Source organism: Rousettus aegyptiacus, unplaced genomic scaffold (assembly GCF_014176215.1).
Source record: "Rousettus aegyptiacus isolate mRouAeg1 unplaced genomic scaffold, mRouAeg1.p scaffold_m13_p_13, whole genome shotgun sequence".
Lineage (NCBI taxonomy): Eukaryota > Metazoa > Chordata > Mammalia > Chiroptera > Pteropodidae > Rousettus > Rousettus aegyptiacus.
Genome location: NW_023416288.1, coordinates 80,702,572 through 80,721,288, shown reverse-complemented (window position 1 = coordinate 80,721,288; position 18,717 = coordinate 80,702,572). Strand labels below are relative to the sequence as shown.

The following is an 18,717-nucleotide window of genomic DNA, read 5'->3' as shown; positions in this document are numbered from 1 at the left end:
TTAAGTGAATAACAAGCAATCACCACCATTCTCATTAGTGATGCTGAAGAGAAAAAAAAGTAGGATTTTTAACTGATAGGTACAAGCATTAGGCAAAAACAGAGAAAAGAGAAGCCAAGTCAAGTCAATATGTAAGTCAGTAATAAAATCTAAAGATAAAACATCACTAAACTATAGATGTTATTCTAGGTCTCAAAAATTTGCAAGATATCTATGTAAATTAAAATCTCACTCCCCCAAAAAGTCCAAAGTGAAAAAGTATCAATTATAGTAAAGATAGCAACATACATATAAGCAGATATACATATATGAATAATGCAGAATAGATTTACAAATAAGTTAATTTTGGCATTTTTATTTGTATTTTTAAAGAAAGTGAATAGATATCTTTGTATACAAATTCTCATCCTTGAGAAATGGGATTTAGAAATAAAGGTTCAAACATCTCTCTTAGAAATAACACTGAAATGTGTAACGACCCATTAAACCTCCTGGTTGGCAACTTTCTAAATCTGGCTTCATTTGATCTAACTCCTCAAGTTTGACAAAGTCATTTCAGTTTATATCATTGATACCTGATTATCCACTTTCAGTACATGTACCATCTTGCTATGAGCCCATAAATAATATTGTTTTCAATGTAGAAATCTTAAAGTAAGTTCTAAAGGGAAATACTGCTCAGTAGATAAATTCACTTGGAATTTCTTGTAGCAAAGGTTTCTCAAATTTAAAATGTTTGGAAACAGCCTTTTGCTCCATTTTCTCTTTTTCAGACTGTCTGCATTGTCCTAAAGAATATGAAGTAACTATAATTAATTCCTCTGTTAAAACTGATTTCTTGGTTTCTGGTTGCCGAGTATCTGAATTAACTTCAGGCACAAAATCACCCTGGATAGCATTTGCTTCATCTAATGGCCCTTTCACCTTGAAAGAAAGATCTTGCATACTGCTCTGTGTCAACCATGGATGTTTCAGACATTCTTCAGTGGTGGCTCGATCTCTGTATAAAGATACAAATTTTACACTTAAGACAAAATAGTTTAAAATTCACTTATGAATTAAAGTATAAGGTATTATACATGTTGTATTATATTTTGAGAAGTATGAAGAGGTGGCAAAATCTTACTGAATAAAACTAGAAGTTTGGCATTTGTGTGCAAATGCCATTCCTCACAATGTTGAAAAATAATATTTTAAGGAAATAGTAAACTTCTGAAAAGCCCTTTAGAAGACCAAAAACAGACAGAAAATATCTATTATACTGAGGTGCAGTTCATATTTTCTAAAAACATTTTGATTTTTGTCATTTTTTCTTTCAACAGATATAAAAAGCCAAAGGTTTCATTTAGTTTTACATCTGCATATGATGTCTTCATTTTGGTGTTCGTTATTAAACTTTTGTTCAGAGGAGATCACTCAAAAATTGACAAATATCAAGTTAACTAATACTCAGGTTTCTTAACCAAAAGTGTCTTGATAAAGTCAACAGCTGACTCAGACACAACATCAAATTTTTCCTCAGAATAACTTAAATTCACCTGTGAGATGGTTAGGAATGTTTCTTGTTTATTATCTCCTAAGAAAGGTGACATTCCTGTAAGCATGACTTATGTTAACATTCCAATGCTCCTAAATCAAAATGAAAATGTTAGAAAAGTTAGTGTCATATTCATTCGTTGAAACTAATTTAATCAGTTTTTCATAAATAACTCTTACTGCATATCCGTTGCCATGCTGATAGGTTCATGACTAAGAATTTCAGGAGCTGGTATCAGCAACAGAAGAAAACATTTTGCTTTGTGAAAAAAAGTTGCTAATTTGCTCTTTTAGATTAAAAAAAAATACTCATCAGAAATTGAGCCACTGTTAAGTGTGGGCTAAAATTAGTTAACATTATAAATCAAATTAATATGCATTACTGTAAAGTTAAACTAGATGTGTGTAATTAACTTGTTTACTTTTCAAACCTCCACCCATCATTCCTGGTTTTGTTAAAATATTTGAATGCATAAATACTGTAATGTAAACTTACAACTTTTAACACCTTTCTCTTCCTATACCTTCTATTTAATCAAGCATCATATGTAAGAGATAACTGCTTTTAAATCTATCTCAATGCCATCCATGGCTCTTCTTCCTACAGCTCTCACCAAAGTCCACAGCATTTTCCCCTTTGATTCCCACTTGTTCTGCCTCTCTGATCTGTTCTCTATGTCGCATCTAGGGTCAGCTTTTAAAATATCCTCCCATTTACAAAAAGTCAGTCACCAAGATTAAAAAAAAATCGGACATCCTCAGATAATGTGATTCACACACAACAAAGGTGCATCTATAAAGTTGAAAGAATAATATGCCATGATAAGATTTAACTAAACTGCTGTCACACATAAAGGCAATGGAAATGAGAAAGGAGTTACACTAGGGGCCCTCCCCAGGGCAGCCAAAATGAAAAATAGTCTTGAAACAATAGTCATGACTTAACTGTTAGACCTGACACGATAGTGAGGCAATGATAGGAACATTCTCCGACATAAGCATGTGCAGAAAGACAGCTGGTGTGACCTAGAATTCACTTCTGATTCATTATATGATCATTATAATAAATTTTACATTGCAGCTTTAACCCTCCCCCCTCCCCGCATGGACAAACTGAGTGTATTATGGATATACTTATGCTCAGAAAGGGCTTCAGTAACAGAGGGAGGACCAAAGCCTTTCAGGCAGAATAAAAGAGCGCCAAGCAGGAGGCTTTGAGTCTGACCTCTCTTGGCATCCCTCTCTTCCTTCTGAGAGAGTATACTTTATCTTCGAGGTTGACCAATCTCGGCAGCCCACTCTCCCACCTGAGAAGTGTACTTTTGCTTTCAATAATACTAGCTTGCTTACAAATTGCTGGGCATCTGTCTGCCTCTCACTGTCTTTCTCTCAGTATTCTTTACTGTCTCTCACTGTTATCACCTCTCTTGGTCCTTCTCACTCTGTCTCTGAAAGAAGACCACCCTCTGTCTGCAGAGTGTTACCTCTTTTCTAATAAACTTTGCTTTGACTCCTACTTTGGTGTGAGTTGAATTCTTTTTCTACACTCTCAGCCAAAGGACCCTATTCTTCTCTCATTGCAGGGCTTGTTCCCACCCCTCAATTTGGGGAAACTTTCCCTGTCCTGCCTCACTTCTCCATTGTATGGATTCTTTTAGTTGTAAAACATGTATCTCTTTTATAAGAAAATTGAATTCAGAATAGTGATTTTATCTCTAGGGAAGAAGGGACAGGAATGAGAGAGAGCGGTCACAGGGCCCTTTAACTGTATGTATAATGTAACAATTAAAATGGTAAATTTTATGTTAGAATATTTTATCATAACAAAAAGAAAAAAATGCAAATTTGACAACATGTTAAGAATTGATCAAGCTGGTCGTGGGTACCAGGCTGTTCATTATAATGAACAACTTAGAAAAAATTTTTTAAAGAAAGGACTCATTTACTCTAACAAGATAAAATAAATGAAAAGGTAGCCAGAAAAACAAAGCAAAAGAAACAGAAGGGCCATTAAAAAAACAGCATTATAGCCCCGACACCTGAGTAGATGACCTGCTTGTGAGTAGCTCGTAAACGTCACCTCAGCCTCACGTGGAAACTTAAGGTTTCCCATTTGAGCTCTAGGGCACCTGAGAAGTAAGAAATACTAGAGATGGCGTGATTTAGAAAAAGGACTTTTGTCAGTGTGCCCTGGAAGCTGGTTCCGGTGCAGGGGAGGGCTGGCAAGGGGTCCTGCTGGGTGGGGAGAAGGGGTCTCGGCCAGGAGTGACCTGGGAACCCCTGGGCGGAGGGATTGGAGGACTGACCAGGAGTGGGTGCCGGGCAGGGCTGTGCTGTCCCCGGCCACCATGGGCCTCTGTCCCTCTGTCGTTTGGTCCTTTCACAGTAGGCTCATCATAACATAACAGCAGTAGGGGCAGCCCTGCTTCTTATTTTGCCCAGGTATTTCTCTGGAGGAAGACTAAGCTGCACCCCTACTAAGCTGCATCTCCTCTGGTCCCTGGTAGTCAGGACCTTCCCTGGGTGGGCAGGCGGGGAGGGGCTTATGGAGGGTGGGGGAGTAGGGGGATGGGGAAATGGGAGGATGGGGGGGGGGTGGCTTGCATCTCTCTGCTCCTGTAGATGCCAAGAACTGAGGACCAGGAGTTCCAGGACTACCCAATGTGGTAATAGAAAGACATTCTCAAATATGCAAGGACTTATGAAAATTCCCCTTGAAAAGAAAAATCTACTTATTGATACAATTGAGTCAACCAAAAGATGATTTTTATCAAAAGTACACAGATAGGAAGGCTACACTATGAAAAGGCAGGCAATACACACTGAATTCATATAAAAACAGTAAACTAAAAAGTGATAATTACAACATAAAAAAGGGAATAAAAATGTTCTAATTCTAGGAAAAAATAAAAGTCACATAACAATTACTGGTGGGAACAAGACCCTCCCCACACATATGAATTATGGGAAGAAAAAGTTGGAAGGAAATGTTAGGTATGCAAATTTCCTCAATTTCAATACCTGAAATCTTTGAGTTGAGAAACAAGTTATGAATACTATTTAAAGTTTAAAAAAATACTAGGAAATTTAAAACAAAATGCTTAGCATCCAAATCACTGGATAAGAAGAAGTAAAATAAAGACTATATACATGGGGATGGGGAGCATAGCATAAAGAATACAGTTAGTATTCCTTACTTCTTGACCTCCAGGTCTAAAGAGCCACCATTTGTCCAAGACCTGGTAATTACAAAGAGCTGTTTCATTTCTGAAACTTTAAATGTTAACATTGTAATCTCTTATCACAACCTTTAAATTATTTCACTGCCTTGCTCTACTACAGAAATCTTTTTTAAACCTTATTCAACCACTAATCCTTCTATGCAACATTTATTTTCCAGTCTATCAAAAAAGTCACAGTTTACTTCTTTTTCTACAAAACCTAGTGTGGTTTATCACTTCAGTGACTCTCTTGCTTGTACCTTCAAGGTAAAAGCTCATTACATAGCAGATGGCCAGACCCACTATTAATCACACACCCTACTCTTCTGAATACTTATCCACATATTCAGGTGTGCCCATAATTTCATGGAGCTCTTCATTGCTCTTCATTATTCTTGAAAGACTAAAATCAACTATCTTAATTTCACCCAGTGGAGATTCACTTGTCAGTAGAATATTCTGAGGCTAAAATATAGCATCCCTCCAAATTAATAAAAAAACCATGACGGAATATATAGATCAGGTACCCTATAAAATATCCACATTTCATGTGTGAAATTGAGATTGAGGACTTTTAACAGTAAGTTGTGATTTATTAAATAAATATTTTAACAGCATACTACATGTAAGACAGCAGGCCTGTACAATCTATTCTCTTATACTGGCTCCCATACATAAATATACAACTACCCCTATCTTAAAAACAAAACAAAACCACTTATAAAAAATATCCTTCATGACCTTGCTAGTCCTTCAAAGCTCAGCTTTTCAAAAGCATAGTCATAAACACTTGCTAGCATTCCTCAATCCAGCTGAATCTGCATTTTACCCCTAGTATTCAATCTGTTCTAAAGTCACTAAAATCTTTAATAATCAGACTCACTAAATCCAATGGATGGCTTTCAGGTACAGTTTTGCATTCAGTGACTACTTTGGCACTATCAATCATCTTTATATTCCCTCTTGCATCTGTTCCTCCCTCTGTAGATACCTCACCATTTTCACAGAATTTTTTTCCTTCTGGCCTCCTTTTAAATACTGGTGTTGTCCAAGATCTCTCTCTGGCTCGCCCTCCTTTTCCAAAATTCTGCATTTCATTTTTGAGCAATTTCATCTACTATAAAAGCTTCAGCTGCTATTTACATTTTGATGACTTTTACCCCAAACTCTCTGCAGACTCAGATCCAGTTAAAATCAGACCTTTTCATTTGACTGACACGTAACACTTTCGACTCCCCAATATGGGGCAAGGCCTTTAATTCAGTAAACACCTTTAATGAAAGTTTTTCTCCCAACCCCACCAAACCCTTCCTTTTCTTCTGTATTCCCAATCTCAATGCCCAAGTCAAACACTGAGGAATCATCCTGAAGTACTCTGTCTCCTTCATCTTCAACCATTTCCACATCTAGTTAAGTCACCAGTCATCCCAATTCTATTTCCTAAATCTCAATATCTCCATTGCTTACAGCTTGGCCTTTCATTATTATTTTTTTTTACCAGTGACATAAGGAAGAGGCATGTGAACTAAACAAATTAACTGAATATTAAACCAAGTTGTATTCAGAACCTACAATGTGCTACCAGACCACAGAAACCTACAGAACAAAGGAAGATTCCTGCAGAGATTACTAACAAACTATTTATCCATAACTTTAACACTGTATACCCACATTATGAAAGGAAACAGGAAAATAAAGTCTTTAAACTGCTACACAAAATAAACCCAACCATTCATTCCCTATGGCCAGACCACCGTGAACCTACAGAACAAAGTCTAAGATTACTAATATATCTTTAACACTGCATACCCATACCATGAAAGAAAAATACAAAGTTTAAGCTGTAATTCATAGAAACTAAGAATCACATATAAACTAAATTCCTCTAAACCCTTTCAACCAACCGCTTACTAATCTCATCCCTTTGATGTCCCAAAGGCACCTGGAATTCAATATATCAAAGCCAGATTCACATGTTTACCTCAAAAATCATATTCTTATGCCAATGACAGGCACCTCAGTGAATGCTATTCTCATCCAGCAGGATAGGAGAGAACACTAAGAATCGTCTTTGTCATTCCCTTCTCTCCCTTTCCTCCACCAGTTAGCTAATGTGTTACCATAACCTGATTTTAACTCGTAAATTTAAGCATTTCTAGACTCTGTTTAATTTTCTCTAAGTATAGAACACTAATTCAAGCTACCATATTTTTAAAAAATTGAAACAGCCTCTAAATAGTTTGCCAGGATCTATTCTGCCCATATTATAACCAGAAAGATGTTTCATATATATAAATCTGATGTTATTCTCCTGCCTAAACCCTTCAGTAGCTTCCCATTGCTCTTACGTTAACCTCCAACCTGATTAATGTGGTATTCAAAACTGCCACAGCAATCTCCTGCTTAGCCCTGCAGACTCATCGTATACCTATTTGTTTTCTTTGGCTCAGCGAAATTGAGTCTCACTCAACATTGCTCAGTCTCTCATACTTGCCATGCTCTCTCTCACAACTGTATCTTTATATATGGTACTCCCTCCAGCTAAGATACTTTGTTTCTGTTCTTCTCCGCCTAGAGTCAACCAAGTGTGAAGAAGACCAAGTATGTCAGTGAAGCATATTATAGCAATTTTGAAAAATGTATGGGGCTACAATATGAAAAAATGAAGTATAGATGGTCCCTCACTTTAAAAAAGGTCTTACTATCTCCCCAACTGTCCATCCTACCATTTTCTATTATGAAAATGCTTGTAGATTTATTAACACCTGGATTTAGAAGTAGAATAGAATAATCTACAGCTCCATGAGAAGAGCCACAGTACTGGTCACTGTGATATCACCAGGATTAGTGTCCAGCACACAGTAGGCACACATTATTTGCTGAGTGGAAAAAAAAGACATTTAACTATAAAAAAAAAATTAAGAGTATCTATTTTGTGTCAGTAACAGTGGTACTATAAATACAAGTAATATCGACTCCATACTACCAAAGAGTTCATAATCAGAACAGAAAACAGATGGAACCATCAGGCTCAACTAACTGTGCTGTGTGTTTTAAGTGCTGTGGTAGACAAAGTGCTCAGGCAATAAATAAAGTAAATAAACGAATGAATGACTAAATAAATAAATAAATAAATAAGAAGGCATAATTTTGCCTTGGAGAATTAGAAGAGATAAGTGAACAGATTTTGAAAGAGAAATAGGATTTCATAATTCATAACATTTTTATTGATGTCCTGCTGAGTTATGACCTGGGAAAATAACAGAAAACAAGGCATGCGTCCTCTTTTGTTTTGGTGCTTTACATTCTAATGGGAACAAAAGATACAAATAAATAATATAAGTGCAGGTAGTTTTAAGCACTTTGGAGAACTCAGAGTAGGGTAATGGATGAGGGAATGCCTGCTGGGCATGTGTTTTTGTGCAGGTGGATGATATTTTTAGGGAAGCCAAGGAAAGGCTTCTCTGGGAAGGCAATATTTGAGAAGAGAACAATATTAAGAATGAGTCAGTCATGGCAGAATATCTTGGGGATAGGGTAGGCAGGGAGCATTCCAGGCACAGGAAGAGCAAGTATAAAGGCCCTGAGGCAAGGATAAGCTCCTAGTAGAGAAACTGCAAACTGGAGAGCAGAACACAGGTAAAAAGGAGAGTTGTGGTAGTAGGCATGACACAGGATTCACAGGGCTTTGTAGGTCATTCTGTAGTAACTGGCAGAAGGCACACCTCTGGAGAAGGAAAAAGGACATTCCAAAGAAAGAAAAGGTCATATGCCAAACTATACAGGCAAGCAAGTGTATAGCATGATCTGTAGAAAGTATTATCAAATACAATAATATGGCTGGAAATATACTTTTGAAGCATATGCCTTTATCCTGTTTTTAAAAGTCTTGAGAGGGGGAGAAAGACAGAGTGGGGAAGATATGATGAAGCATGAAACAAACAACAACAACAACAACAACAACAACAACAACAACAAAGAAATTGTACACATTACGCTGTCAAAATCTATAGCCCATTGTGACTAATGAGGTATAGGAGCAGTGATAATGAGATACTTATGTCATTCACAGACTGATATTGTCAGGTTGGTAAGAGAGGACAATTAGTTCAATTTTGATTCTCAGACCCAGAATTTGATTCTTAGACCCAGACTACCCAGGTGTAGATGTAAGGATAGTTAGAAATGCAGTTCAGAGAGAATGCAAGGATGATACAACTTTGTAGATCAACAGCATATAAGCAAGACTAAAACTGTGGATGTAAATGAGAGGAAGAGTATATGGCAAGAAGAGAAGTGGGCCTAGATGAATTTTGGCTGATAACTACATTTGAAGGTAAGCAACAAGAGTTATGAAGGAGATGAGAAATAGTAGTCTGAAAGTGAGGCTAAGAACTCAGATATAATATTGTAGTAAGAAAGGAAGAGGAGGGTCATCAAACAGGAAAAGGAGAAGAATGAAGACCAAGAAGAGACCACTAAATATAGCAAATAAACGAGCAATGAAAAACCCTTGAGAAAGTAATTTTTTAATAAAATAATGTGAGAAAAAGCTAGATTACAAAAAGTTGAAAGGTTAAATGATCTTTATATTACAGGTCTTTTTGACTTAAATATCTTTTGATACTGTCTAAAACAGTCACATAATTTAAAATTTTCTAGTAGCCATATTACAAAAAGTAAAATGAAAAAGGTAAAATTAACTTTAATATACTTATTTAACTAAAAAGATCTAAAATATTATCCCTTTGACATGCAATTAAAATGGAAAATTATTGATATATTTAACTTTTTTTCAAACTAAGTCTTTGAAATCTAGTGTGAATATTACACTTGGAGCACATCTCAGTTCATATAAGCCACATTTCAAGTGCTCAGCAGCCACATGTGGCTAGTGGTACTGGATTGATTAGTCAGCTATAAACTCTTTAAAAAGAAAAATAAAAAAAGATCTAAACAATATACCAGGAAATGAATTCTCAGTATCTCTTACACAATGTCCTAATTTATTACCACTATGCAATTACGAAATTATAGTTCATTTGGAAAACACAATCATAAATATAAATAAGACTTTTCTTTATAGTGAAAACAATAATACTGTGGCTCGGTGTAATCTATAGTTTTGTACAAAAACCTGTTTTGTTTTCGTTTTAAATCATAGAGAGTTTGACTACAGTAAAAACTTAAAACTGAACAAAAACCAAAAACGAATTACTGTGATTATAGAAATTTGGACTTTGGAGGCATGCTAATTTGTTACAAATATCCAAACCAGATAAAGCACATACCCCTGCTCCCCACTCCCCCTCAAAAAAATCAAGAATGCTCAATCAGTCAGCGACAGAATCAATTTCTCTTTTAAATAATAAAATAACTAGAGGCTTTAAGTAATTTAAACTTCATTACGAAGTCACATTCTCTTTGTTAATTATGTTCTAGGTTTTTCTTCTGGTAAAAGCAAAAGAAAACAAAAAATTCCTATGTAGTACCATGATTACAAGTCCCCAGACTTCTCAAGGCAATTTTAGTTTTATTACATCAATAAAATATAACAGTACAATAAAATGTATTATTCAGGAAAATCGATGAAGATTTTGCCTCTGTGATATATATTTATCAATGAACATTCAGATGCCAAGAGAAATGTTACTAAGTGGAAATATTCATAAGATCTAAAGATTCATTTGTAACTAATAAAACATGTACACTGATTTCCAGTAAAGATGGCAGGGTATGCAAATGTTGGTTCACCTTTGCCTATGACCACATCAAAATTATAACTAAACTTCAGGACAATCATCACTGAGTATTGCCTGAGGTTTAGCTGAACAGAAGTCTTGTAACTAAGGATATACAGAAGAAGCCACTTTAAGACTGGTAGGAGGGATAGAGAAACAGAACCAGTTAATCCCACACCCATGTTAGTGGTTAAAAATCTGGAGGAATATCTCAGCAGCAAAAGTATCCCTGAAGAGCGAGGTGGTCCCAGCCGTACACCAGGCCCCCAAGTCCAGGGTTCCAGTGCCAGGAAGAGGAGTCCCCATAACTTCTGGCTGTGAAAATCAGTGGGGATTGTGGATGAGTGAGACAGAAGCTGCTGGAGTTCCAAGTACTCACTTGCTCTGAACTCCAGCACTAGGGCAGCAGCTAAAAAGTACCAGTGATAAATAGGGAGGAACTGAATTCTCTGGCTTTAGGGTGAAAGCTAGAGGTCAGCTTTCTCCCAGACAGAAGTTCTGGCAGAAGCCAGTGTTCCTTTTTTGAGCTTTCTGCAAACCCAGCCAGCAGGTACAGGATGGCACCAAGTCTGAGTCTCCATCAACCTGGTTAACACCATTTACCCTGCCCTGGTGATTCCTTGAGCACTCATCTGAGCAAACTTGTAGTCCCACCCAAGACATTTCCAGTGACTTTTCCATACAAAAAGCCTGTCTTGGCTTGTGCTGCAGACTTTCTTAAAATCTCCCAAAGATTCAGAAAGCCCAAACAAGCATTGTCTAGCCTCAATATGCCCCGTATCTCTTGCTAAGTGGCCCAAGCCTCTACTAATGGAAGACAGCCTCAGTTTCCAGTTGAGCCTCTACCAGGGATCTCCAAGTCCACCACAAGCAAGAACCACCTGCAGATCACTTTGTAGTTCATACCAAGTGGCCCTGTGCAGGGCACAGGCAGCAGCTGATCTTGGCTTGCACCACAATCCCTCCTAAAAAGCTACAGAACTAACACATCCAGTGGCCAGCTTCAGATCACACCAGAAACCACCCAACCATCTCCACAAATGACAAACCCAAAGCGCGAACTTGGTAGCTACCATAATCCCACTACATTGAATCGTGCTCTGTGGAGTCAGCCCTTGGACAACAGCTGTTCCTCTGTAATTATCAGCCAGACCTTACAAGCAATCAGCCTGAGGGCCAATCCCTCCCATTGATGTGCAAAAAGCAACCAATGCTCAACTACAACAGAAGGACAAACACAACCCGGGCAAGGAATACACCTGTAGCATCTAGCTCAGGTGACCAGGGAGACTGTCACTGGGCCCCACAAGACACCTAATACATAGGCCGTTTTACTAAGACCAGGAGATATAGTAGCTCTACTTAATACATAGAAACTAACACAGGGAGATGGCCAAAATGAGGACACAAAGAAATATGTCCCAAATGAAAGAGCAGAAAAAACCTCCAGAAAAAGAACAAACAATGAAGAAAAACAATTTACTAGATGCAGAGTTCAAAACACTGGTTACAAGGAACTTAGAGAAAGAATAGATGTTCTCAGTGAGAACTTCAACAAAGACATAGGAAACATTAAAATGGAGATAGAAACATAAATCATAAATAGTCATAAATTAAGAATACGATAACTGAAATGAAGACTACATTACAGAGAATTAACAGCAGATTAAATAAAACAAAGAATAGAATCAGCAATTTGGAAGACAAGGAAGCAGAAAACGATCAAAAGAGCAAGAAGAAAAAAGAATCCAAAAAACAAAAAAAAAATGAAGATAGTTTAAGGGGCTTTTAGGAGAACATCAAGTATACCAACAGGCAGCAGCTGATCTTGGCTTGTACCATAGTCCCTCCTAAAAAGTCAAAGCATCATGAGGGTAGCAGAAGGAGAAGAGAGAGAACTAGAAGTTAAAAACCTATTTGAATAAATAAGGAAATAAAACTTCCATAACCTGGTTAAGAAAATAGTCATACAAGTCAAGAAAGCACACAAGGTCCCAAACGAGATGAACCCACACCAAAACACTTCATAATTAAAATGCAAAAGGTTAAAGACGAAGAGAGAATCTTAAAAGCAGCAAGAGAAAAGCAATTAGTTGCCTAAAAGGGAACTCCAATAAGACTGTCAGCTGATTTCTCAACAGAAACTTTGTAGGCCAAAGAGACTGGCCCAAAATATTCAAAGTGACCAAAAGCAAGGACCTACAACCAAGACGGCTCTACTCAGCAAAACTATCATCATTTAGAATAGGAGAAAAAGAGTTTTCCAGTCAAGAAAAAGCTAAAGGAATTCATCGCCACCAAACCAGCATTAGAAGAAATGTTTAAAGGACTTCTTTAAAAAGGAAAAGAAGTTCGAAAATAGCATTAACTACATACCTACCAATAATTACTTTAAATGTAAATGGACTAAAGGATCCAATCAAAAGATATAGGGTGGCTGAATGAAAAAGAAAACAAGACCCATACATATGCTGCCTAGAAGAGACCCACTTCAGGTTGAAAGACATGCACAGACTGAAAATAAAGGGGTAGAAAAAGATATTTCATACAAATGGAAATGAAACAAAAGCTGGGGTAGCAATACTTAGATAAAATAGACTTTAAAACAAAGGCTATATATAACAAGAGACAAAGAAGGACCAAGCAATTCTACTTCTGGGTATTTATTCTGAAAAACCAAAAACACTAATTCAAAGGATATATGCATCCTTATGCTCATTGTAGCATTACTTACAATAACCAAGATATGGAAGCAGCCTAAGTGTCCATCAGTAGACAAATGAATAATGAAGATGTGGTACATATATACAATGGAATATTACTCTGACATTAAAAAAAAATTTAAATGTTGCCATTTGCAACAACATGAATGGACCGAGAGGGTATTATGCTAAGTGAAATAAGTAGTAAAGAGAAAGACAAATACCATATGATTTCACTTATATGTGGAATCTAAAAAAACAAAGTAAACAGACAGAACAGAAACAAACTCATAGATATAGAACCTTTTTGATGGTTGCCAGATGGTAGGGGTGTTGGGGAGATGGGTGAACAGGGAAAGGGAATAAGATGTGAAAATTGCCAGTTAAGTAGATTAAGTGTTTCCCCCTTACATTTTATTTAAATTTTACACACTCTAGGAAATATTTTAGTTAGTTATAATGCAAAGCTAGCTAGTTGGTTTGATGGTGATATAGCAAATTCTGAATTAGTGTGATCCAATTATTAAAATATTATAGGCCCAGTCACATGCATCCATGATATGCTAAAGTGAAAGACATTGTTTGAGATTGCTAGAAAAATCATGAATCAAAATCAAAGCTACTTCATGAATTTCACATTTAATGCTTATTACATTGCCTCTACCAATGTTTGACCACAGGTGCTTTTTAAAAATAGACCTTACTCCTCTAAGTAAAATATAAGTACAATTATATGACTATAATGTTTGTCAGTCTGTATGACAAAATATACCCATTCCAATAAGTAAAATACATATGCTGAAAACGAAGATAAGTACTTTAGCATTTACAGCTTAGTTAGACCTTTCTAGGAAATTCAGTTCATGATAAAGAAGTGGCTCACAATACCTAATTCTATTTAAAATGCATGAATTCTAGTTGACAAGAGAACAAGGTCAATGGAGAGGTGATGATAGTGGAATAAAAAACATAAAAACTGTTCTCAAATAGACAATGGCAGGAGGGAGGTATTTCTAAAATCTTATTTGTCTACTTCATTGGAAATCTTTTTATTTATTTTGGTATCTTCACCTTTGTACATAATCCATTTAATATTTACTAAACAATTACCATTGGATAAGATCAGGTAAAACTGAGGCTAACCTGCTTGATAAGGCTTATGGTATCATGGACAAGGTTTTAATGAACATTTAATCAGGCAATAAAAGTTCCAAGTAAATTGACTTTATTTGTTAAAACCCAGATCACCTTCTGATCTTGGAAGCTAAGTGGGGGCAGGCCTGGTTAGTGCTTGGATGGGAGACCACCTAGGAAGACCAGGTGTTGTCAGCGTAAAAAAAAAAAAAAAAATAAGGGATTGTAAACTGACAAGGTCCTTGGAATCTGTGAGGTCAACCAAAGGTTGCCTCGCCTACATAAAATAAAATGAAATAATAAAATAAAATAAAATAAAATAAAATAAAATAAAATAAAATAAAATAATAATAAAATAAAATAAAATAATAAAATAAAATAAAATAAAATAAATAAAACCCAGGTCAGAATACAGGTTAATAATACTGTCTAAATTAATTTGGGGGACTGTTTAGAAATGTTACATGTTACCTCTCTTTCAGGTAATATACTGATGCTTACCTTGTCAGTAGTCAATTTAATTCTCGAATGGGAAAGTCCAAGCTTCTAGTTCCTAGTCTGTTCTTCTACTTCTCATTATAATATAACAGGGTAGACAAATTAGTGATCGGACATCTAGTATAAAATTGCTGAAAGACCTAACAAGTAGATCATTCAAACATGAAGAACACTAGGTTTTAAGGCTAGATATTTTTGTGCTGTTTTTGGTCAAGTCCTCCCCATGACTGAAGTAAAAGCAAGTCACTGTGCCAACAACTAATTAACCATTTATTGAGGTTATTTTGAGACTTTTAGATTTGTTCTGATTTTGGTAGACTTGTTGTTTCTCAGATTTGTCAATCCTTGCATGGTTTATATGTAAATGATAGTCTTTCCCTGAATCACAGTTCGGTATCGTTTCTATTTTTGTGGACCTGTAAACACTCCAAAATCTGTATCTACTACTCCTCAAAGAATTTTCCATGTTCAACTTAAGATATTTGGCTGAGAGTGTTTAGTCTTTTGGCAAACGGATTATTTGGGGCCTTGACCTGAGCCGAAGAGTGTATTTCACATTATGTCAATTATCTCTTTTTTAGGGGTAAATATAATAGTTATTCTAATGTCTAGATAGTCTACTAATTATTCTACTAATTTGAAGTTACCATACACATTGGGGTTATCAATTTTTGCAGAATTAAAACATAAGAAAACATATCTTTGTAGCTTAATCTCTCAAGCTCTTAGAAACTGAGAGTCAAATTTATAATCATAAATTGTTTCTGAGCAGATGGCTATTAAAAGGTATAGAACAGTAAACTCTGTCTAGACTCTTAGAGATCACAGAATTCATCTGGAGATGATCTTTTGGCAGAGATAATTCCCATCCACACTGCTGCCACACCAACCCCATCTCTGCCCTTCCTTCTTCAGCAATTCACTTTGAGACATGTCTGACTGCATATGTGAAGAGTCCAAGGACAGAAGAAAGGCCGAGAACCCTCTAGGCCACTTTATCCACTGATTCCTCCAGGTCTAGGAAACATGAAGAGTCCAGTTTCTAATAACAAAGGCCCATCATTAAAGCCTCTATTAAGGCTGAAAAGAATTCTACACCAAGTGTACTGGGTAGAAATAAATATGATTTATACTGATTATATTGGGGAGAAAAGGATATAATTTCCTTGTGTAAATACACAGTTGAACCTGGTACTCTAGAATTTAATATTCAGTTTCGATTGCTTTCAATTAACATCAGAATCATGACACAGTGTTGGCAACTTGCTTGACTTGCTACTTAATAAATAATTTCCTGAACAATGGACATAGATTGAGCAGTCATAAATTGAAACTCATTTCCTGTAGTATAATGTTATTTAAATTGGGGTTCTGGTCCTAGGATTCCTTTTTCATTATACAACTAGCAAAATGTCATAAATTAAAACATGACTTTACAAAATTAAGTGTATAAAACTAATCACGAGAAAAGGCACAGCACAAATAGTACTTTTGGGAATTATTCTGCATAGATGATATTAACTGAGGCTTTTAAAAATATGAGTGCACTGAAGTTTGGACTGCAGAGACCATTGTTCTGGTAATTGCTCCCAAGGAAAATGTAGGTGGGTATTGCTTGCATCAAAGATCTTTGAATCTCTAATCCATAGGATAGACTAAAGGGAAAAATCAAAACTCCAATTCTCTAATCCATGCTATAAGCATTTTACTTAGTGATTTTAAAGCTATTTCAGCTTTAACATCCTGGGATGCAATGTGAGTACATACCTTTCCACCCCTGCCTTCAAATAATGCCACTTACTACCATAGTCTACTGTGTTTTAATTCTCCACTTTAAACACTACACTAAAAAGTTAAGATCCTTGAGAAAAATATTTTTACAAAATGAATTTACATTGGCATCTCAGAAAACAATAAAAGTTTCCAAATTGTTCTTTCTCCTATATTTTCCATAGGAAACTAGTATTTGAAGAAATAACTTTACTGGTCCACCTTATTTCAAATGGAATTTTATCAAGTTTACTTTAGAAGTCAATCTACACTTGAGAGTGTTACTTCATACAATAAAGCTTAAGCACTATTATTTATATAGTCTGCAGTTTCGGCCTAGCAATTTGTTTTAACAAGCCTTTGCAGGTGATCCTGGTCAGTACTAAAGTTGGATAACCACTGCCATAATCATCTTTCTGCTAGCGGCCAAGAGAGATCAGCATATGAGGGGGTAGTGAAATGAAGTTGCAGAAGTTCAGGGCAGTAAAACCTTTTTTGGGTCCAGGGGTTTCGGCCCTCTCAGATTACTTTCTTTCCTAAACCTATCTCCTCTTGCTAAAAAGGAATTGGAGTCACTGAGTATATTCTATGTTTGAAAACTGTTTCATTTCCCCACAGCCACACCTATGTATCATATAGAAGCAACCATCAGAAATTCAACAGGGATCTTCAACTTTCCTGCCACAGATGCCTAAGGATACTTGTAATGCCTTAGGATATTTACTGTTTGTCTGAGCACCCATTCTCTATTCTTTTTCTAAAATGTTTTTAATTTCTCAATTATAGTAAACATTCAATATTATATTACATTAGTTTCAGGTGTATAAAAACCTAACAGATTTCTAAATATTAATTTTGTATCCTGCTACTTTACTCAATTTATTTATCAATACTAACAGTTTTTTATAGACTCTCTATATCATATCATGTCATCTGCAAGTAATGACATTTTATTTATTTCTTTCCAACTTGAACGTCTTTTCTTTTTCTTGTCTGATTGCTGTGGCTTGAACTTCCGATACTATGTTGAACAAAAGTAATGAGATGAAAATTCTTGTCTTGTTCCTGATCTTAAGAAAAAAGCTTTTAGCTTTTCACCATTGACTATGATATTAGCTGTGGGTTTGTCATATATGGCCTTTATTATGTTGAATTATGTTCCTTTTATTCTCACTTTGCTAAGAGTTTTTATCATAAACGGATGCTAAATTTTGACAATTTTTTTGCTGCATCTGTTGATGTAATCATGATATTTATATTTTGTTTATGTTGTGTATGACATTAATTGATTCACCAATATTGAACTAACCTTTCATCCCAGAAATAAATCCCACTTGACCATGGAGTATTGTTAGGGGCGCCACAACCTAAACGGGCCCTTAAGGGTTAAGGATAAAACATGCTGGGCTTGGGCTTCACAAGAACAGAAGACAAATAGCAGCTCAGCAGCCCGTGACACCAACATGTTTGTACAGAGAACTCTGAGAACTTCCTTTGTTTTACACCACCTGTGCTTGACCGATCAGTACATGACCAGTACCCCCTTTCCTCTTCTTTCCTTCCACTGCCCCTTGTCCCCATAGCACCAGCTGAAGACCAATTATATTGTGACAAGTCCCTTTTGCCTACTCCCCTTTGTTCTTGCTGTATAAATATAGCTGCTTTGTAAAATAAAATTTGAGGCTTGATCAGAATACTGTCTTGCCTCCACTCCTTTTTCTCCGCCCGTTTTTCCTTACAGGCTGGGTCTCCCTCGTCCCCACCAAATAACAAGTCCCGCGGGTCGGGACAAGTGGCGCCCAACGTGGGGCTCGAGGTAGAGACCCTCGCCGAGACGGACCCCTGAAGCCGAAGTGCGTCGCCCGGGCCCCCTCACAGAAGAGAGAAGTTGAAGTTGAGGACGCCTCTCACCGCTCATGAGAGTCATCCGTCCTCGGTAAGTCTCCCCTCCTCTGTCTCCAGAAAAACGGGCCCCCGCCCTCAAACGGGCCCCCGCCCTCAAACGGGCCCCCGCCCTCAAACGGGCCCCCGCCCTCAAACGGGCCCCCGCCCTGAGACATGGGCTCCCAGCTCTCTAAAGAAGCGGTCTTTATTCGAGACCTAAAAGTATCTCTT

At 36.6% G+C, this 18,717-nt stretch overlaps 1 protein-coding gene across 1 annotated transcript in view; it reads right to left on the bottom strand.

The window, feature by feature from the left end:
• Positions 1-453: 453 nt before the first annotated feature.
• The window catches only part of STK17A (serine/threonine kinase 17a), a 40,561-nt gene continuing 22,297 nt past the window's right edge, over positions 454-18,717 (bottom strand). Inside the window, 5 exon segments of the mRNA XM_016118942.2 lie at positions 454-1,000; positions 1,450-1,629; positions 1,717-1,823; positions 4,734-4,803; positions 5,080-5,222. Of these exon segments, the coding sequence (XP_015974428.2) occupies positions 679-1,000; positions 1,450-1,629; positions 1,717-1,823; positions 4,734-4,803; positions 5,080-5,222 (822 nt within the window). The 3' untranslated portion in view covers positions 454-678.